Source organism: Malaclemys terrapin, chromosome 3, assembly GCF_027887155.1.
Source record: "Malaclemys terrapin pileata isolate rMalTer1 chromosome 3, rMalTer1.hap1, whole genome shotgun sequence".
Lineage (NCBI taxonomy): Eukaryota > Metazoa > Chordata > Testudines > Emydidae > Malaclemys > Malaclemys terrapin.
In genome coordinates, this window is record NC_071507.1 from 161997453 (window position 1) to 162020017 (window position 22565).

At 40.6% G+C, this 22565-nt stretch overlaps 1 protein-coding gene across 1 annotated transcript in view; it reads left to right on the forward strand.

Annotated features, from left to right (window-relative positions):
• Positions 1-17989: 17989 nt before the first annotated feature.
• The window catches only part of BMP5 (bone morphogenetic protein 5), a 69701-nt gene continuing 65125 nt past the window's right edge, over positions 17990-22565 (forward strand). Inside the window, exon 1 of the mRNA XM_054023609.1 lies at positions 17990-19689. Coding sequence (XP_053879584.1) covers positions 19206-19689 — 484 coding nt within the window. The 5' untranslated portion in view covers positions 17990-19205. The remainder of the gene's footprint in view (positions 19690-22565) is intronic.

Consider the following 22565-nt stretch of genomic DNA (forward strand, 5'->3'; position numbering starts at 1 on the left):
ATGAGCTTTCCAGCACTTTCCTCCCTTACTCATGGCAATTGAAATCAATTCTATCATGATCATTAGCTGGTAGAGAGGAACCAGTTGCTACAGATATTTTGCAGAAACCATTTGATAAAATTTCTGTGAATTTTCTATGGAATTTAAAGCTCATCATATTTTATCTGTGAAACTTCAGTTCACTATTTATATTCTCTTTTCTGCAAATCTGTGCACAGAGGACATATTATAAACAAGTTGTATTGTACTTCAGTCTTCAGCTGCTTGCCCATAGTAATAGCACTATTTTTTTTTCATAGTAATTTTAAGGACAGCTAAAGGTCTTTGATGGGTTTAAACAATTATAAGTATAAGCCCTGATTAATATTTGCCTGCAGGCATCTTCAGCTATTTTGTTTTTTCAAATGATATAGGGACACGTTCTTGTCAGTATTCTGTTTCTTTTGCACCACTCAGAAGGCACAAAGAGCAGAGACTGGCCGTAACCCTCTTGCTGAGGGTTCTCTTGGTATGGGGAACTTCTCGGGTTAGCTCCTTTGCCATTCTCCCTGGTACAGGGAGAATGTTAGAGGGAGTGGTTGGACCATAATGTATCCTGGCTCTCTCCAGCTGGTGGGTGTCTCTTGGGAAACATAGCCAAGTACCTGCTGCATGTTAGAGCAGCCTCAGCCAGGTAGAGAGATCAAGGAGCCAACCAATCATGTCTGGAGTGGCTCACAACCGTGAGTGGCTACCTAAGAGCAAACTGGTGGTATGTTTTATAATTAGACTTCACCAACCCAGTACTAAACATGAACTCCTGGGATCACTATAACAATCTTGCCATGGAGTCACACGCCTGGTCTACACTACGAGTTTAGGTTGACTTTAGCAGCGTTAAATCTAATTAAGCCTGGACACATTCACACAACGAAGTCCTTTCTTTCGACTTAAAGGGCCCTTTAAACCAGTTTCTTTACTCCACCTCCGACGAGGGGATTAGCGATAAAATCGGCCTTAGTGGGTCGGAATTGGGGTAGTGTGGACGGAATTCGACATTATTGGCCTCCGGGAGCTATCCCACAGTGCTTCATTGTGATTGCTCTGGACAGCACTCTCAACTCAGATGCACTGACCAGGTAGACAGGAAAAGGCCCGCGAACGTTTGAAATTCATTTCCTGTTTGCTCAGTGTGGAGAGCACAGGTGACCACGCAGAGCTCATCAGCACAGGTAACCGTGATGCAGTCCCAGGATCACAAAAGAGCTCCATCATGGACCGAACGGGAGGTACGGGATCTGCTTGCCATATGGGGAGATGAATCAGTGTTAGCTGAACTCCGAAGCAGTAAACGAAATGGCAAAATATTAGAAAAGGTCTCCAAGGCCATGAAGGACAGAGGCCATAACAAGGACGCACAGCAGTGCCGCATGAAAATTAAGGAGCTACGGCAAGCCTACCACAAAGCCAGAGAAGCAAACAGAAGGTCCGGGGCAGAGGTGCAAACTTGCTGCTTCTACGCGGAGCTGCATGCCATTCTAGGGGGTGCAGCCACCACTACCCCAACCGTGTGCTATGACTCCCTCACTGGAGAAACACACAGGGAAGCAGGTTCGGGGTATGAGGAAGATGAGGATGGAGGTAATGTAGATAGCTCACAGCAGCAAGGAAGCGGAGAAACCGGTTTCCCCAACAGCCAGGATATGTTTATCACCCTGGACCTGGAACCAGTAACCCCCAAACTCACCCAAGACCCTGAGGGCACACAGGGGACCTCTGGTGAGTGTACCTTTGTAAATATTACACATGGTTTAAAAGCAAGCGTGTTTAATGATTAATGATTAATTTGCCCTGGCAATCGCGGCCAGTACAGTTACTGGAAAAGTCTGTTAACGTGTATGGGGATGGAGCGGAAATCCTCCAGGGACATCTCCAGAAAGCTCTCCTTCATGTACTCCCAAAGCCTTTGCAAAAGGTTTCTGGGGAGGGCTGCCTTATCCCGTCGGCCATGGTAGGACACTTTACCACACCAGGCAGGTAGCACGTAGTCTGGAATCATTGCATAACAAAGCATTGTAGCATATGGTCCTGGTGTTTGCTGGCATGCAGACAACATCCATTCCTTATCATCAGGAGAGTGATATCATTCACGGTCACCTGGTTGAAATGGGGCAATTTTATTAAGGGGACATTCAGAGGTGTCCGTTCCTGCTCTGCTGAACAGAAATGTTCCCCGCTGTTAGCCACGCGGTGGGGGGAGGGGTGAAGTGATCATCCCAGAGAATTGGGTGTGTGGGGGAGGGGGGTTAGTTGGGTTTGTGCTGCATGTTAACCCGGAAACCGCAGCCCCTCCTTTTACATTGCAAACCCATTTTAAATGGCCAACCCAATTCATGCTTGATATGGGAAATGAGGGCGCTGCTGTTTGAAACCATTCCCACATGTTAAGAAGGTTAAAAAAGCCAAAAGACTGTGGCTTACCATGGCTGCCTGCAAGCCGAAATCTGTTGCCTGGCACTGCGTGAGTGATCTCTCACACAAAACTGGCAGGCCCTCACTATAAGAGGAAAAATGCGACCTTGTAACAAAAGCACATGTGCTGTGTAATGTGAACAGCAAAATTTAACATGAAAGAGTGTACCCATTGTTCTCTAAAATGTGTCTTTTTTAACCACCTCTCCCTTCTCCTCCACCAGCTGCAAATGTTTCTCCTTCACAGAGTAGTGAACATTAGAAAGAGAAAACGGAGAACGTGGGACGATATGTTCACAGAGCTCCAGATGTCCTCCCACGCTGATAGACCACAGCAGAATGCGTGGAGGCAGTCAATGTCAGACTACAGAAAAGCACAATATGAATGAGAGGAGAGGTGGCGGGCTGAATCGCAGGATGAACAGAGCAAGTTGTGGGCTGAAGATGATAGGTGGTGTCAGCTTGCAGACAGAAGGCAAGAGTCAATGCTCCGGCTGCTGGAGCATCGAACTGATATGCTCCAGCATATGGTTGAGCTGCAGGAAAGGCAGCAGGAGCAGAGACCGCCGCTACAGCCCCTGTGTAACCAACAGTCCTCCTCCCCAAGTTCCATAGCCTCCTCACCCAGATGCCCAAGAACACGGTGGGGGGGCCTCCGGCTGCCCAGTCACTCCACCCCAGATGATTGCCCGAGCATCAGAAGGCTGGCTTTCAATAAGAGTTAAAGTTTTAAAATGCAGTGTGTCCTTTTCCTTCCCTCCTCCCCGACCCATCCCAGGTTACCTTGGCAATTATCCCCCTAGTTGTGTGATGAATTAATAAAAAATGCATGAATGTGAAGTAACAATGACTTTATTGCCTCTGCAAGCGGTGCTCGAAGGTGGGAGGGGAGGGTGGGGTGGTTGGTTTACAGGGAAGTAGAGTGAACTGGCTGGGGGGGGCGGAGGGTTCATCAAGGAGAAACAAACAGAAGTTTCACACCGTAGCCTGGCCAGTCACAAAACTCGTTTTCAAAGCTTCTCTGATGCACACCACGCCCTGCTGTGCTCCTCTAACCACCCTGGTGTCTGGCTGCGCGTAATCAGTGGCCAGGTGATTTGCCTCAATCACCCACCCCGCCATAAATGTCTCCCCCTTACTCTCACAGATATTGTGGAGTGCACAGCAAGCAGCAATAACAATGGGGATATTCTTTTCGCTGAGGTCTGAGCGAGTCAGTAAGCTGCGCCAGCGCGCTTTTAAACATCCAAATGCATATTCCACCACCATTTGGCACTTGCTCAGCCTGTAGTTGAACAGGTCCTGACTCCTGTCCAGGCTGCCTGTGTACGGCTTCATGAGCCATGGCATTAAGGAGTAGGCTGGGTCCCCAAGGATCATGATAGGCATTTCAACATCCCCAACAGTTACTTTCTGGTCTGGGAAGAAAGTCCCTTCCTCCAGCTTTTGAAACAGAGCAGAGTGCCTGAAGACGCGAGCATCATGTACCTTTCCCGGCCATCCCACGTTGATGTTGGTGAAACATCCCTTGTGATCCACCAAGGCTTGCAGCATCATTGAAAAGTACCCCTTGCGGTTTATGTACTCGTTGGCTTGGTGCTCCGGTGACAAGATAGGGATATGGGTTCCGTCTATGGCCCCACCACAGTTTGGGAATCCCATTGCAGCAAAGCCATCCACTGTGGCCTGCACGTGTCCCAGAGTCACTACCCTTGATATCACCAGGTCTTTCATTGCCCTGGCAACTTGGATCACAGCAGCCCCCACAGTAGATTTGCCCACTCCAAATTGATTCCCGACTGACCGGTAGCTGTCTGGCGTTGCAAGCTTCCACAGGGCTATCGCCACTCGCTTCTCAACTGTGAGGGCTGCTCTTATCCTGGTATTCTGGTGCTTCAGGGCAGGGGAAAGCAAGTCACAAAGTTCCACGAAAGTGCCCTTACGCATGCGAAAATTTTGCAGCCACTGGGAATCGTCCCACACCTGCAGCACGATGCGGTCCCACCAGTCTGTGCTTGTTTCCCGTGCCCAGAATCGGCGTTCCACAGCATGAACCTGCCCCAGTAACACCATGATTTCCACATTGCTGGGGCCTGTGCCTTGTGAGAGGTCTATGTCCATGTCAATTTCCTCATCACTCTCGTCGCCGCGCTGCAATCGCCTCCTCGGCTGGTCCTGGTTTTGCTTTGGCATGTCCTGGCTCTGCATATACTCCAGGACAATGTGCGTGGTGTTCATAGTGCTCATAATTGCTGCGGTGATCTGAGCGGGCTCCATGATCCCAGTGCTAGCTATGGCGCCTGGTCTGAAAAAAGGCGCGAAACTAGTATCTGACGGACCAGGGGAAGGAGGGAGGGAGGGAGGGCCGAGTGACAACATGGCGTACAGGTACAGGGAATTAAAATCAAGAAAGGTGGCTATGCATCAGGGAGAAACACAAACAACTGTCACACAGAATGCCCCCCCCGCAAAGATTAAACTCAAAACCCTGGGTTTAGCAGGCTGTTGATTTCACGGAGGGAGGGGAAGCAAATGAATACAGAACAAATCTATTTTTTACATCTTAAGCTGGCAGACGACGGTGCAGCATGACTGATAGCCCTCGGCATCTTCTGGGTGCTTGGCAGAAAATAGCATACTACGACTGATAGCCATCATCATCGAGACTGCCCAGGTACCCATGATTGACAGCCACTGCAGTTCGACGATGACAGATACCAGTCATAATATACCATCTTCTACCAAAAGGCAAGGGGCTGCTGTTGTGTGCAATGCAGTCCCACGTCTGCCAGCCCCCAGATCGCCGATGAAGTCTACCAGTCATACTTCACCGTCTACTGCCAAAAGGCAATTAGCTGCTGCTGTGTAGCAATGCAGTACCACGTCTGCCGGCACCCAGATGACATATGGTGATGGTGAGCTGAGCTGAGCGGGCTCCAAGCTTGCCGTGGTATGTTGTCTGCACAGGTAACCCAGGTAAAAAGGCGCGAATCGATTGTCTGCCATTGCTCTGATGGAGGGGCAGGTGCCTGATGACATGTACCCAGAACCTCCCCACAACACTGTTTTGCATCATTCAGGCATTGGGATCTCAACCCAGAATTCCAATGGGCGACGGAGACTGTGGGAACTGTGGGATAGCTACCCACAGTGCAACGCTCCGGAAGTCGACGCTAGCCTCGGTACTGTGGACGCGGTCCGCCAACTTCATGCACTTAGAGCATTTTATGTGGGGACACACACAATCGGCTGTATACAACCGATTTCTATAAAACCGGCTTCTATAAATTCGACCTAATTTCGTAGTGTAGACATACCCACAGACAGTCCCCTGAGACTGTCTGTAACGCCAACAGACCCTGGTCATCGGCAGGTGCGATCGAACCTGGCACCTCTGGAGCTAAATGCATGAGCCTCTACTGCATGGGCAAAAAGTCACATGGCTGTAGAGCAGACTCATTAATCTCTCTAAGTGGTCTCAGTGCTACTATATGAGACAGAACACCAGACCCAGGAGGTGTGTGGGTTACACTCTCCAGTCTATCTTGCCACCCAGGCAAGTTGGGCTTGGTGATAAATGGTCACTTACACCAAAAGTCACAAAATACTCAAGAGAATAGTCACTTACCCCAGATCAATTTGTATCTTAGATCTCACACCAAAGACAAAGCCTGTAGCCAGTCCTGTAATAAACGAACTAAAGGTTTATTAATTAAGAAAAAGAGATGAGTTATTTACAGGTTAAAGCAAGCAAACATATACACACTCATGAATTACCATATATGGTTCCTAAAGATGACAGAGATTTGGTAATATGTCAATTCAAAGTGTCTTTCATGGCAGAAGTAGTGGCAAACCCTAGGGATCTCTGCCTTAGTTTAATGTCTCTGGCCCTCTGAGAGTTCAAACAGCAAAGAGATGAAAAATCTTTATGTCAACTATTTTTATTTCCTTCTTCCAGTATATAAACCGATGGGATGAGGCACATAGTTCTCCATGGGTGGATGGGTCAATTAATAGAGTTTTGGCTTATAATGTCCACTTAATTTTTGATAGTTCTCCTGGATTGGGAGGGGGAGGGGGACAGTTCCCAGGCCTGGGTTCACAAGTGCAGAGCAAACATTTTCAAAGTGATAAAGCAAAACGTACGTAGTTCCTTATAGCATGGAATACAGATATTACAAGTGCGATTAATTCATGCAGCAATTTACAAGCATTTCATAGTGTAAACACTAAATACGTTCTTATAAAACATATCAGTTTTGAACAAAAATAACATATAGGTGAGCTGGTTTGGCTTCCAGTTATGAGTTCATCAGTTCTTAGCTAAAGCCTATGGCCTTGGCCAGAGCTGGCACTTGGTTTACCAGCATCACAATTCTCTGCTGCACCCAGTGAAAGGGGACCCAGCAGACAATCTGCCCCATAGTTTCTAGTCTGAGATTTTTTTTTAAATGTTAAAGGAACTCCCCCCTTCTCCCCCCACCTCATATTCACTATCTGATAGTCTGGTAATGTTAGCAGTAATTACTTCCCCTGCTGTTTCAATCTCTGAAGTGTGTTACCCATACACACAGTCTCCGCTTCTCCCTACAGCACACATTTTCCCCATCCCATGAACATACTCATGCACTTGATTTTAGTTGTCCCAAGCTACAAACCTGCCTGTTTATGGCAGATTTAGTCATAAAGAATTGAAAGCATTTGCATGAAAATGTTAAGAGGTGCTGGAGAAGGTTGGGGATGCACACCAACAATAATAAATTAGTTGAAAATAAATAAGGCGCACGTTTTGAAGTCTGACAAATTACCGTATATAAACACACCAAAAACTACTATTAATGGAAACAAAAACATTGTTATTAAAGCTGAACACTGCCATTCAATTAGCTGCAAAATAATGTTCGTGTCATGTGACTAGTCTGTATAACCAAAAGGTGGCAGCATTTCTTTCAATATTCACAAGGAACAGCTCTTTCAATTACCCATTCTTTTTCAAGCTCATCCTAATAAAACAAATTTTACCCTGTATGATTCCTAGTCTATTTGAATGCCATATGCAAAATGACATCAGGTGTGAGAAGTAAATATTGTTTAGCACCAGGAACATAAAAACATCCAGTGTATCTCAACAATGGACAATACACAGCAGGATGCATAAGGATACATTTTCCAAAGCAGTGTATAAGAGTTTTATACAGCAGTCATATCATTAGTTAACAGAATTTCTGTAGTCCTTTTGCTCTCTACCTCAAAGATTGCCCTCAAATAACAAAGTTAATAACAAAGTTATAAATAGTAGTGTATAGTCAAAAATTTATTTTCCCCTTAAAAGACTTGTGTGGTACAGGACCAGGCAGGTAGTTGCGTATTGGAGGATTAAACTATTTAACAATCTAAACTGCAAACTTTATCTAGTCACAGATGAGTGGAATGAAAATGTTCCCTACAGGAAATATTGGACAATTGAAGTTACCAAAAGACAGCTAATGAGGAGCTATAAAATATATGGAATAATCCAGTCAATAATACTAAATTCTAAAAAAAATTTAACAGGAAAGACCACTTGAGGCAAGAGTCTCTTTTACAAGAGTATCCTGGCAAGAGGGGCAGCATAACAGTCAATTATTACAAACAAAATCCAGGTTTCTTAATTAAAATACAAAATACTGGCTCTGCTGTGTAGCCTGTAATAAGTTATGTCCTGAGAAGACTGTAATTATACTGGCGCCTGCTAGTGCCGCCATAGTTAAGTCTGTCACCGTTTCCATTATAAACCCCATTTTTAAGCAATTTATAACTCAGCTGTAAAAAATCATTCTGGACTGAAACTTGGCATGGAAGGTTTCAGACCAAGAAGTTTTTAGGGTTTTGTGTTTGTTTTTGTTGAAAAAAAAAATGTGGTTGGTCATCTTTATATTTTTTTTAGGAGCGCACTTAACAAACCAGAAATTTTATGGTTTCAGAAGCTTTCTATCCATCCTGTAACATAAACATAGTTGCTTTTTAAAACTGCATCTGTTCATAAACTGGACTAGAATCCTTCACTGCTTCTTACATAGGATTTTACCTCTTCAGAGATCCACACATACATGAAAACAGACCTCACAATACCCCTGAGAATGGAGAGGTATGAATATTGCCATTTTACAGATGGTGAAACTAGGACAAAGAGAGTTTCAGTAGTAACTCAAGGCCACATAGCAAGTCATTGTATGAGCCAGGATTGGAACTCAAGAGTTCCTGTCCCTCAGGCACATGGTCAGTCAATCAAACAGCACTGCCTGACTTAAATTCCAAATTATTATTGATCAAGTGACTTGTGACATTCTGCAGCCTATGTAGAACAATATCCAGGGAAGATAAGATGATTGATTGATTGGTACAACCTCCTACCTCTGTACTCTCTGGGCCCCCACTGGAGACTGGTGTTGGCCAGATTCCAATGCCAAAAGGGTTGCAAGCTGGTTGTGCTTCCATTATTGGAGAAGTGCCTATTATGGCTGTCATGGAAACAAAAAGGCTGAGGTTTCTTTGCAGCTCACTGGCCTCCATGTAGTCTCCATGCCCTAGCCCTTCTGCATCGCTGCTGAGCCCATAGAACAGGGAAGGAGAATACTTTTCCAAGGCCACACATTACAGTGCTGTGGAATATCATCATTAATTTGTTCCTGTGCAGACTTTTACACAGCCAGGGAACGTAGGGCCCACTGAGAGAATATTCTAGTGTGGTTGTACTCTGAAAAGAGACTCTGAAAAGATTAGACCTACTTCCTGAGTGTACTCATAATTTCTGCTCACTCTGCTAGCACTCCAAGCCAACATTGCTGCTGGACATGAGCTATACCTACTTGTGCATTATCAATGGAATCGTTAATTAAGTTTCCATTGCATAACCTGCTCTCCTTGATAAGGCATGAACAGAAAAAACCCAGTTTCATTTTCAGATCCAAGGCTCCATTTGCAGGAAGGCAGTTAATTAACAGGCAAAGATACTTTTCTGGATGAATTTGATCTGCAATCATTGAGGCAACAGGGAAACCCCTGAAGCCAGTCACTTTTCAAAGTAGAAATGCTTTTTAAAGTCTCAGTCTAGGATTTTTTTTACATGTATATGGTAGGGCTGTCAAGCAATTAAAAAATTAATCACGATTAATTGTATTTTTCAGTTCACCTCATAGAAGTACTGTAGTGCAATCTCTTTATCATGGAAGTTGAACTTACAAATGTAGATTTATGTACAAAAAAGCTGCATTCAAACACAAAACAATGTAAGACTTTAGAGCCTACAAGTCCACTCAGTCTTACTTCATGGTCAGCCAATCACTCAGACAAACAAGGTTGGCTACAATTTGCAGGAGATAATGCTGCCTGCTTCTAATTTACAATGTCCCCTGAAAGTGAGAACAGGCGTTCGCATGGCACATTGCAAGATATTTACGTGCCAGATGCGCTAAAGATTCATATGTCCCTTCATGCTTCAACTACCATTCCAGAGGACATGCTTCCATGCTGATGAGAGGTTCTGCTCGATAACGATCCAAAGCAGTGTGGACTGACACATGTTCATTTTCATAATCTGAGTCAGATACCACCAGCAGAAGGTTGATTTTCTTTTTTGGTGGTTCGGGTTCTGTAGTTTCCACATCAGAGTGTTGCTCTTTTAAGATTTCTGAAATCATGCTCCACACCTCATCCCTCTCAGATTTTGGACGGCACTTCAGATTCTTAAACCTTGGGTCAAGTGCTGTAGCTATTTTTAGAAATCTCACATTGGTACTTCTTTGCATTTTGTCAAATCTGTTGTGAAAGTGTTCTTAAAATGAACATGTGCTGGGTCATCATCAGAGACTGCTATAACATGAAAGATTGCAGAATGCAGGTAAAACAGAGCAGGAGACATACAATTCTCCCCCAAGGAGTTCAGTCACTAAGTAATTAATTCTTTTAAAGAGCATCATCAGGATGGAAGCATGTCCTCTGGAATGGTGGCCGAAGCATGAAGGGGCATACAAATGTTTAGCATATCTGGCATGTAAATACCTTGCAATGCCGGCTACAAAAGTGCCATGCGAACACCTGTTCTCAGTTCTAGGTGACATTGTAAATAAGAAATGGGCAGCAGTATCTCCCATCAATGTAAACAAACTTGTAAACTTGTTTGTCTTAGTGATTGGCTGAATAAGAAGTAGGACTGAGTGGACTTGTAGGCTCTGAAGTTTAACATTGTTTTTTTTTTGAGTGCAGTTATGTAACCAAAAAAAATCTGCATTTGTAAGTTACACTTTCACGATAAAGAGATTGCACTTCAGTACTTGTATGAGGTGAATTGAAAAATACTATTTCTTTTGTTTACAAATATATGCACTGTAAAATGATCATCAGAAATAATAATATAAAGTGAGCACTGTGCAATTACTGTGTTGTAATTGAAATCAATATTGAAAATGTAGAAAAACATCCAAAAATATATTTAATAAATTTCAATTGTTATAAGTGTGATTAATCATGATTAATTTTTTTGAGTTAATTGCATGAGTTAAATGCGATTAATTGACAGTCCTAGTCTGCGGTTCTTCCATGATGCACAGCTCATACCCACTAAAATGCCAGGTCAACAGCACTGAAGTTTGTGAGGCTATAGAAATATAAATAAGGGCAGATCTGTGTGATTATGCAGTGTTTACACTATGGTGTAGTTTCAGATATGGAAGTTCTTTGACCATGCAAGGACGCAGCCTGTACGTGTAAATAATTAGCCTGTTGCTTAGAGTAACTTGTGCTTTTCTTACTCTCCTGAGATGGGCCAGTGGTATTAATCTTTATCCTTCCTAAATCTTTTGGGGAAGGGGGTGGGGAACAGATTACTCTACTCTCGGCCATGGGTTCTTTACCTGGGTGTCTCAGGTAGGTGAAGGGTATTAGATTCTGTGCCATAACCATGCAATGGCTCTGTAAATCCCAACTTCACAACACCAGCTATGTGAATGGAGGGTCAGTAGCTGCTAATAATTTTCATATTTTCATCTGCAAATTTCAAGGCACTTTACAAAAGTGTGTGAATATTTTCTCTGTTATTATAGAGGAAGTAAACTGGGGCAACGACAGATCACCCAATGATAGAATAGAACAAACCCAGACCTCTTGACTTCCAGTCCTGTACTTTTAGCAGCCAGACCAGTTAGCTGTGCTGACAAACTTCATCAACCCAAATATTGACAGTTAATTTTAGCAACACCTGCCTAACAATGGTGAAATAAGTTTGATCACATGTGGCAGATGGTCCCCATCCTGCTGCATGTGGGCACTATGCCCTGGAGAGACAGTATGATTCAGTGGCTGTGGATTCAGGACCCTTCTGTTCTATTCTCAGCCCTGCCAACTGCTGTGTGACCTGGGCAAGCCACTTCACCCCCTCTGTGTGCCTTGTTGAACTAGACAGTTCCTGCACTGAATGGTTTCTAGTCTGTCCCTATGTGTTTATACAGCTTTTAGCATCATGGAGTCCTGATGTTGGTTGTGGCTTTTAGGTGTTATCATAGTACAAATAATTAATAATAATAACCCCTGCCCTCCTGTGTCAGTATCAGTACTGTGCCTACAAAAATCCCTTTTCGTGCAGCACATGGGCATTTCACATGATTGCATACTTTGGTTGTGTTTTGGGTGATACCACTTTTGTGTATTGTCCCAAAGCTGCTGTACAGGTATTTTGTACCCTGGTCCCTTCATTGGGCATGGTTTACTGTTGATGATGCCCAAAGAAACCTGTTCACAAAGCTCAATCAGCATAATCCAAAGATTTTAGGGTGTGTGTTGTGTCCCATTAATATTATACACTTTTATGCACCTCTTTTCCTCTGGTAATATTCTTTGCACCGCATGGGGCGATTAAGCCTTTAATAATAATTAATAATATAGCACTTTTCTTCAGTAGGTCTCAAAGTACTTCACAATTTTTAATATAATTATCCTCACAATATTCTTTGAGGTAGGGAAAGTATTATCTCCATTTTACGATAGGGAACCGAGGCACAGGTCAGCTGTGTTACTTATGGTAGTACAACTAATTGAAAGTATTGCAGCCACAGCTCCTTCTATGCTTCGAGGAATGCTGATCTATTACAAAAAGAGGAGGAAAGTGTTGCTAAACAAGGGAGAAGGGAAACTGTAAAAGAAAAAAAAGAAAAAATAGAAAATTACATCTGTCTCCAGAGATGTTAGAAAGAGTAGAAGAGATGTGGGGGCAGGAAGAGGGAGAAAGGAAAGAGTTATGCTGGGAAAGGGTTTAAGTTAAGAAAGTAGAAAACAAATGGACATGTGCATATGGAATTAGAGAGAACACGTCAGTGCAACACTCTGTAAAGGAGAGAAACACACGGTGGGAAGGTGTAAGGCAGCAAAATAAGAGAGGGCACACAAGCAACCTATAGAAAAAACAATAAGACCAAAAGTTTGTAGGGCAAAAAGAGAGTGGGAAACAGTCAGATCAAAATATTTCCATGAAAGGTGCTAAAGAGATAGGTAGAGTACTCGGGTAGAATACACAATAGAGAAAAAATCCTGGAATTTTAGAATAAAGAATTTCAAGAGAAGATTAATAGTGTGACACAGACATTCAAACTAACGAGCTATGATTTATTAACACAGTCATTTAATATATTGCACAGTAAAGAATGAAAAAGCAAAGGAAGACGCAGAGCACAAGCTGGAGGATGTCCCTGACACAGAAATTAGGACAGCATTGGCGTAACAGAAAGGATATGGCACAGCCAGAGGACAATGAGTCTAACAGGTACCAGTTTGCAGCTGGGGCACAAGAAATTTTTTTTAAGGCTAAGCCAAGCATAAACTTTGTAAAAAGAGCTATGCACTGCTACTTACAAATGTTTTCCACGTCCAAGTGTTTTGCATTTGCCATTGTGCAATTCTTTTTACTAATTAGAGCCTTATTGGAAACCAAAGGGGGTTACTGGAAGCTCTTTTGGTTTCTAAAATATGCAAATGACAATGCTTGGATGATAGATCGTTTTATTAATTGTATGTTCTGTGGTTCAAGTATTGCAAAGAATATTTGTGAAAGAAAGCTTCCATTTTTTTAATCATCAAACAAAATATGATTAAAAGGGCTCATTTTATACATTGCAAAACATTTTCTGACTCTTGAAACTTTAAAAATATTGTGGTGTTTTTTATAATAGAGACAACACCATGCTGATGGCTTTTACAGCATAGTGCATGGAGCTCTACATAGAACAACTCTCACAGATTATTGTATTTTAAGCTAGAGGTCCTTCTTTGCCTGTAGATTGAAACAAAGACGACTTATTCTGTTATATGCTTTCTATAAAATGCCTGGAGACATACCACATAGGCAGGGCTGTGAACTTGTCTGAACTTTATAAGAATTGGATGAGAAACCTGTAGAGAAAACGTAAGTTCCTCTAGGAAGTTGTGTTGGTGACTGAGTTGGTGGCACTCAGCTATGAGTCAGTATTGAACCAATGCCTCTATGTAGTGGGCACTGTGGTGCAATGCATTCATCTGAATAAAACAAGGCATAGAGGTCCTTTCTACTTGTGGTTCTTATTGATTCCATGTGGTTCTTATTGATTCCATGATGGTACTCATAACAATATGGATAGCAGAAATATCTCCTGGTAACATTTCAAGGCCAAAGCCTACTCTAAATTTCCCTTGTGGTTAAAATTTAATATGGTATCCTCCTCTTCCTGCTGTGATGTAGTGGCAGATAAAGTTATCCCTATCCACTATATGTAACTCTTAAATGCTCTGGGATCCTCCTGAATGAACAATGTTTATATGGGTATGTTGCTTCACTTGTCTCCAGCAGTTAATTTCAGCAATATCCCAGCAATTTATTCTGACTCATTAAATATAATTAAGAATTCCAACATAGATCATATTCTCTCCTCTGCCAGCAGAATTCCCTTTCAGAGTTCCATGCATAGCACAAGTGCAGTCCTATGCAGAGCAGTTGTTTCATTTGTACAGTAAGTAAAAATACAACTTAACACACACTATCCATTTCTGTTGAGATCCAGTTGAAAGCAGTTATGTGGATTTTATTCCTGAGCTGTCTAACATGTCCAACACAGGAACCTGCAATTCAACCTCTCCTTGCCATTGCAAGTAGGTCCAAGTTTGGTGGTGGTGGTGGTGTAACACACATGCATTTTTCAGTTTGATGATACTCTATGCACTTTATGGAATGATCCTATCCCAGTAAGAGTGTGGCAGACATGCTATCTCTAAATACACTTAATATATATGCCAGTCTTCCTTCCATGCTGCCTCTTGTACTTGGAAATCTCACCCTCTCCTTGTTCTTCAGATGTTTTCCCCCTGGTTAGTGAAATATCTCCATAAAAGTCTCTTCTTCCTTTTTTAACCCCAACTCATGAGAGAGAACAAGTATACCAACAAAGAGTAAACTTGCACTGCTTTAAGGTTGGACCTTCATTTTATGTATAGTACAGATCTGGACGCTGGATCTATCCCATTGGTTGCATGCATAGAATAGACAGGATGATTGGGCCCTGAGCTATATTCTCTGTGACTGATATAAATTTTAAACATGTGGGAAAGGGACCATGATTTCCTCTATTTTAAATGTGGCAAAACACAGTTATTTATAGAGAACCATTGCTATGATATGTTCCTGTAATCCAATGTGATATACAGAATCCAGCAGAGTGCTCCTCTTGGCAGCCACTGGCTGCATATATTTCTAAGCACCAAACCGTGTCCTCACATAAAAACAATGACATATCCAATGACTTCAGTAACTCGCCGCAGAGTTAAGAATTTTCACTTGTTGAAATGCTATGGCCAAGTATCCTGAATCTGTGAATGGCTATTTCCTGAACACAGGGATTCCCAGGATTTATTATTTTTTCTTAATGTCATCCAAGTTGTAGTGTGATCTGAACACACCGATGATGCTAATGTTGCCATTTGCAAGGTCTGGAGAGAGATTGCTTACATGCTCTCCTATGTAAATTCCAAGTTGAACCCCTGGGGATGAAAGATGATCAAACTGTGCATCTTTATATTTCAGAATGAGGATTGTTGATTTTAGAGAGAGCCAAAACTGGAACCTCAAATCCAAAGTAATCTGAATTTTGGATTCAAACACACTGCTGCAGTTTTGGTTCTGGATCAGATACAAAACCACCAGGGGCCTAGTTTCCTATTCTGATTTGAACGCAGCTAAAATGTTATGAAATTAGTTGGTTTCATACAGTTTCCATTACTTTTAAACTGAAATCTCATGCAAACAGCTCACAAGATTATGTTGTCATAAAATATGAATCCTAGCACTAATTTGATGTTGAACCTGAATCCTCACCTCAACCCAATCCAGAGCCAAACATCACTTCTTGTTTCATCTGTAGTCAAAACTTGGGGGGGTATGGATCAGCGTTCTCGTCGCACTCCCTGTCAGTATCTGGCCCGGGCAAGCTAATAATCCAGCCAGCGGACCAAATTCGGTGATGAATCCTGGTCATGTGCCACTTGAGGCATGTTGTGCATACACTAAGAAGAAGACTTGCCAATAAAAGACACCAGTATACTAGATTTGTGTGTGATGTCTCCATTTGCTAGCCAATCCACCTACAGAAGATATAAGGAAAGGACCTTTTCTACCTTAACTGCTGCAGGAGATTTCCTTTAGCTCAACTAATAGACCCTTTAATTTTTGGAGCTGAAGGGTTCTGGCACCCCATGTGTGAGATATCTGTGGTAAATGTCTGTTGTCGTAGAACATGAACTTGTTATGGAAGGATGTTGTGTTTGTTCTGATAAAAATTAAAGGCTTTTCTTTAAAAGTTCTAGTCAAGTGGACTTGCTGGCTCAGAGTAGGTAACCTTTCATATGTAGATCAAGTGTTTGCTTCTGACTTAGTTTGATAGTGACTGAAATTGTCACCATCAGCTGTATGATTAGTGGTTTATATGATTATTCTGATTCCTATCAGACAGCTATTTACATAATTAAAAAGCAACCTCACCACTGAGAACATTAGTTGGTACTCGCAGGAGAGAAACCAAAGATTGACTGACTGGCTTTGTGCTTGAGGCACTTTAACCTTCAGCTTGTCTAAGGGGCAGCAGGCAGCAGTACAAACTTCCTACATTGTCTCACTCAAGTCTCCAGGGCAATCCATCCAAGACCTTTTATGAGTGCTTAGAGGTAAAAAAATGATGTAGCAATGTTGGTCCCAGGATATTAGACAAGATGAATGAATATATTGAATCAACTTCTGTTAGTGAAAGTGACAAGCTGTTGTGCTTACTCACAAGAAGAGCTCTGTGTAAACTTGAAAGCTTGTGTTTTTCACCAACAGAAGTTGGTCTTATAAAAGATTGTCTCTCTAGAGAAAAATGGGGACATTTTGGTGGAAAAGAGAAATAAGCAAGTTTACGAGAGATATAATGGAGCCAGGTCTACAATAACATCCTAGGCACCATTATGCCCCTGTGAATAGGACAAATGGGAGCTCAAACTTAAATGCAAACTGAGATTTACTTTATAGCGGACACAGCAAATGGTTGCTGAGGGAAAATAAATGGAAAAAGATCTCAGTAGGGTCCTGATCATTCTCCCATAAAGGACTAAAAATTTTGTCATCAACTTCGGTGTTAATTGTAGCAGTCCCATTATAGGATAAATCCTTCCCCTGGCAATGTCCGTAAACCCTACTGAACTCAATGGGGGTGCCTGGGGTTGCCTTGAATGGGTCCTTGATTTAATGGAAAGTGTTCAATATACTTTAATGGCAGTTGAATTGGGCCCCAGGGGCAGAATATGGACTAGAACATATGAGAAAAGCTTGTTTGTGCCCACTGTACTAGAGAAATTGTTCATGAGTGGCTCATTAGGTGCCACAAGTACTCCTGTTCTTCTTTTTGCGGATACAGACTAACACGGCTGTTACTCTGAAAAAAATATCATTTCTGTAATGCTCGTAAGTTCACTGAGAACTATGGTCATCTGCTGAGTAGGTGCTGGTCACATGAGTGAAAGCTGCCTGAAGGCAATTTAGGAACCTGTTTTTCCTTTGATGTCCGGCATTTCAGTAACTTTTTTCATTTTTTTGGTCCTATTTCTTCTTGACCCCATTTCACTCTCCAGTTGTTCCCCCTCATCAAGGGAAATTTCCCTAATGCTTAAACAAAATTTTAAGAAGGAGGTTACTGGCTGCAAGTAATTTTAAGCAATAGTGACACACAACACTATGATTTTTGTGTAAATTATATGAAAATCCAAGGTGCAGGCCTTAATAAAGTCGAGACAAGAACCATAATTTCAATTAAAGCATTTGTGAGTAACTGTTTAGCTTTCTAGCCAGTTATACTAAATTGGAGAAATAGTTTATTGGTAGCAGGCTATGAGTTTAAATCTCAGTTCTGGACTTTTACTTGGAAATGCAGTACAGTCATTTATTATACAAAATACATTTTAAACAAATGATTACATAGGTTGTAATTTGTAATTAGCAATAATGTATAATTACACCATTAACTATGTGCATTTTGAATATATTGCTTGCTGACTTTAATTTAGATTGCCTTCTGTTAATTTTCAGCTAAACAGAGAAATAAATTGAGCTTTAATTGATAAATTATCCTACAGTTTTTTTTTTTTTTAAAAAAAGGTAATCTCTATTTACGTAAGCATCTTAAAATATAATCACTTCTGCGAATGAGATCCTAATTTAATATGTCATGTGATTGAGTGTGTCATATTCAAATTTTCTAATTTGCAGACTCAAAGATTTATATTAGAAGCATAAACAAATTTAGGACGTAGTTAAAGTAAAGCTAAATGATAGAGCTGGGGTTTTCTAGAAGCTGTTTGTAAATGTCAAAATAGGTATGTAGCCAATTTACATATATTACTGTACATTGGGGTCCTGGGGGGGTGAAGCTTTGTCTGGCAGCAGAAGGGTTAAGGACTTTTTTGCTTTGCCCGTTTCAAATTACAATGAGAAGCCTCTTCTTTCCCAGCAGGGTTGTGCTTACATTAGTCTTTAGATCTCTGTTGAAGAGAGCTGTTATATTTGTGCCTGCTAGAGTTGGAAATAACAGTTAAGAAGCTGACTGGGGTTGAATGGATTTACAGAAGTTTTTTCAAGTAAATTCAGGGAAACATATGAATTAGATTAGTACATGCTTTAGAATTAGTTTATATTAAGGTGATTCAAAAGATGTTAAAGTTATCACCAGGCTGCTGGACAAATATAAATTATACTACCAAGGTACAGATCGAGACAAATCTGTGACTCAGGACTTTATCTTGGAAAGAGCGCAAGGTGTGAGAAGAACTCAGAATAACAAGAGAAGATAACTCTGGCAACTACAGTGTATCAGAAGATCAGCTCTTGCTAACACAACCCTGAACTAAAGACCTGGTTATCTAAGGTTTTTAATAGGAATGCCTAGGTCAGCTGACAAAATACTGGTCTTCTGCTCCATAAATGCAGAAAAAACGATAACAACAGTGGAAAATTGGAAGTCTGAATTTCAGCTTTCTTAGAAATAACTGCAACCTGACACATTCCATAATATTTAAACGGCGGGCAGGGGAGAATCACCAAAGATGTTATGTTTAGAGATGACATTGACATGAAGAATAGGTAAATTTTGTTTTTCAGCCACTGGTAAAGCAGACCTCATAGGAGCTCAGAATAAGCAGGAGAAATATTTTTGTTCTTTTTCTTTTCAACAATGAACCTAATGGCACTCAAAGCTTTCCTGGGCTTGCTCTGGAATTGCTGGGTTCTAGTGGGTCATGCACAGGGAGGCTTGGGAGACAATCATGTCCATTCAAGTTTTATTTACAGGAGGCTGCGGAACCATGAAAGAAGGGAGATCCAGAGAGAGATTCTCTCTATCTTGGGTTTACCTCACAGACCCAGACCATTTTCACCTGGAAAGCAGGCTTCTTCTGCACCCCTCTTCATGCTGGACCTGTACAATGCCATGACAAATGAAGAGGATACTGAGGAACTGGCGTATTCACTGAGGGAATCAATGGGAGGAGAGAGCAGAGGGGTAAGAAAAGGATACTCCGCATCTCCAAATGGATACTCACGGAGAATACAATTATCTCGCATGACCCCCCTGACCACACAGAGTCCTCCCTTAGCCAGCCTGCGTGATACCAACTTTCTGAATGATGCCGACATGGTCATGAGCTTTGTCAATTTAGGTATGTCTAAACATTTTTTTCTGCTCTGTTTGACAAACTGCACCCTGATCCTGTAGTTTGTACAGAGGCAAATCTCCCAATGGGAGATTAGCTTGTATATACAAAACAGGATTGGGCCCTAGAAGTTGTACTACTAATAAAATAGAAATTGTAGTAATGGTAAAGTAGCTACATTGTAGGCGGCCATGGAAAAAGGTTTTTCTCACTGTTTATATAAAGTCAGTTTCTATAACTCCCCTCTCCTGGCTTCTGTTTTCCTTCTTTCATTGATGTAATGAAAGTGCTAGCCTTAGGCCAGCTCCATTTTTTTTAAACTAAAAAAAAAAAAATCAAACTCGTATGTGTATTGGTGGGTTATTTCCCCCCTCCGTTTTATGTAAAGCTCAAACATAAATAAACATCAGATGTTAATATTTTAAAGGCTAGAATGTTAAGAGGGTGGGGAATCAAACCATTTCTAACAAGAGAAGGTTATTTTTGTTTATTTTTTCTGTTGGTAAATGTCAAATTTTTGTTATCTTTTCAGCTGGATGGCTGGATTTTGTGGCATCTGCTGCTGATTTTTTGTTATTTCTATTTTGTAACAAGGATTGTATTTTTAGTGTTTTGTCAGGGTGCCTGAAACCTGGGTTAGGTCTTTTGTGTGTTTATTTATAACATAAATAATAGATATAATATTTCATACCAGAAACAAGTCAAAAAGAACAGTTCCAGGACTTTTGAAAGTGTATGTTAATTAAGGTATATGGATGAAACCCAATTATATTTGATCTTGAGTAGCAACATGTTTACCAGTTATGAAGCATTACATAATTCAAACAAAACATCAATTGCACATTTCTTAACTAGAATAGGCAACTTAAATTTCATTAAGAATGTTGCAAACAATTCATTTAATTTACTCACTATTTTTACAATCTCTAAAAATAAAAAAGGAATATGCTGCAAGCCTGACAGCACTATTTATACAACTTCTAATTTGACTTTAGTAGCAAAAGAGTGTAAATGAAAACCTGAAAGTTTTCTACAAGTGCTGTAAAAGATGTGATAAACTCTCTTGCTTTCCAGAGTAATAGTTATTATGGTAACTTTTTAAATATTGGCCCATGTTCTGAAATGCACATTAAAATGTGTGATAAGCTTTTTAGTCTTCCAGGTTACTAAAACCTGCAGCAGGATTGAACATGTCTCTAATCACTAACCTTCTTAGCTACCAGAATTTGTAGGAAAATGACACCCTAGAGTTCAGTTGCCATAATAATAAAATTACATCTCACTAAATAGTTGGCAGGTTAGTGTGCTCAATTTTCAAAACTTTTTTTTTTTTTTTTACAAAAACAGCAACATATATCTGCAACTCCAAATACAATTAATACATTAATTTAATTACATTTTTTGTTCCCAGAAGTCAACAAGTTGAACAGAAGAAAACTTATTTTTTCAAAAGAAATTTTTTTTCAGAAAAAAACTTATTTTTTCAGTTCCTTTCCAGGGTTTTTCTAAATATTATACCTCTATATTATCTGCTTATTAGTTTAAAAATTATTGGCAACATGATACAACTCACAAAAAGTACCCTACAGCATTTGAAGTTAAAATTCCACTATTAAAAAAAAATAGGAAACTCTATGATCTCCTAAGTAATAGTAAACGTATCCAACCCTACAAAAGTTTACATATGTACTTAACTTAGTACACTGTGGTCACATCCTCAGCTAGTGTAAATTAGTTCAGTTCCATTAAAGTCAATTAAGCTACATCCATCTACAGTGTCTGAGGATCTGACCCTTTGAGTAAGCCTGATGATTTTAATAGGACTTCTTACAGGATGAAATATTAAATACGTGCATAAGTCTTTGCAGGATTGGGATCAAGACTGGACTGGCCAGATTCTGCAGTGCTTACACAGGCAAAACTCCCATTCAGGTGAATGCAAATCTTGTCTATGTGTCTTAATATTTCTGCTTTTCATTCTGCCCTGAGGTCCATGTTCCTTTTAAAAAAAAACACCTTTAAAATAACATTATATGCTTTGTCTTACATTTTTTAACTGAAAACTTGGAGTGAGAGTTTTCTAGTGGTTACAGTAATTAGACATGATTAAAATCTCAAGAATACTATATAAATTCCAGGTTTTGTTTGGTATCTATAAACCATTAAAATGTATTTTAAACCTAAATTAGGCTTAACCCTAAATCAGTTTGAATGCCCTTCCACAGTGTGCATTCTGTGTAATTGTGGTTTATAGCATGCTTCACTATGTAACATTCATAATAAATATTGATGACTAATATAGATTAGCTTTAACATTTTTATTAAATGAGCCCATGTTTTAGCATAATAACGTATGACTAAATAAGTCATTGAAGCAGGTAACCATTTGGTATGATTTAAGATCCCGACAGATGAGAGCAAGCTATGTTAACATATAATGGGGAAAATATGCATTGATAAATTAATGCTAACACTATACCTTAAAATCAATACAAATTGAGGTATTGTTAGTAAAAGAACACAAGTCATTTTAGATTTGAAGCATTGAGCAACATTTATCAAATTAGTAAATCTTTGTAATCCTAGATTGCACTGATAAAATGTATTTAATTAATTATATGCCAGTATTAATATAGTCAATACTGCTTCCAAAGCAGATTAATCATCCTGGCATTTTAAATTTAAACCATTGTATTGCCAATTTATAATTACTTAAAGCACATATGGTAAAACAACAAATGTGTAAGTATCCTGCTGGAGAAGTCTTATTAGCTATGAGCTACAAAAATAAAATCATCCTTATGGGAAACACAATAAATTACAAAAGAAACTGGGGGAAAATAAAAATCAGTGAAGGACAAATCACTTTCTACTGAAGAACA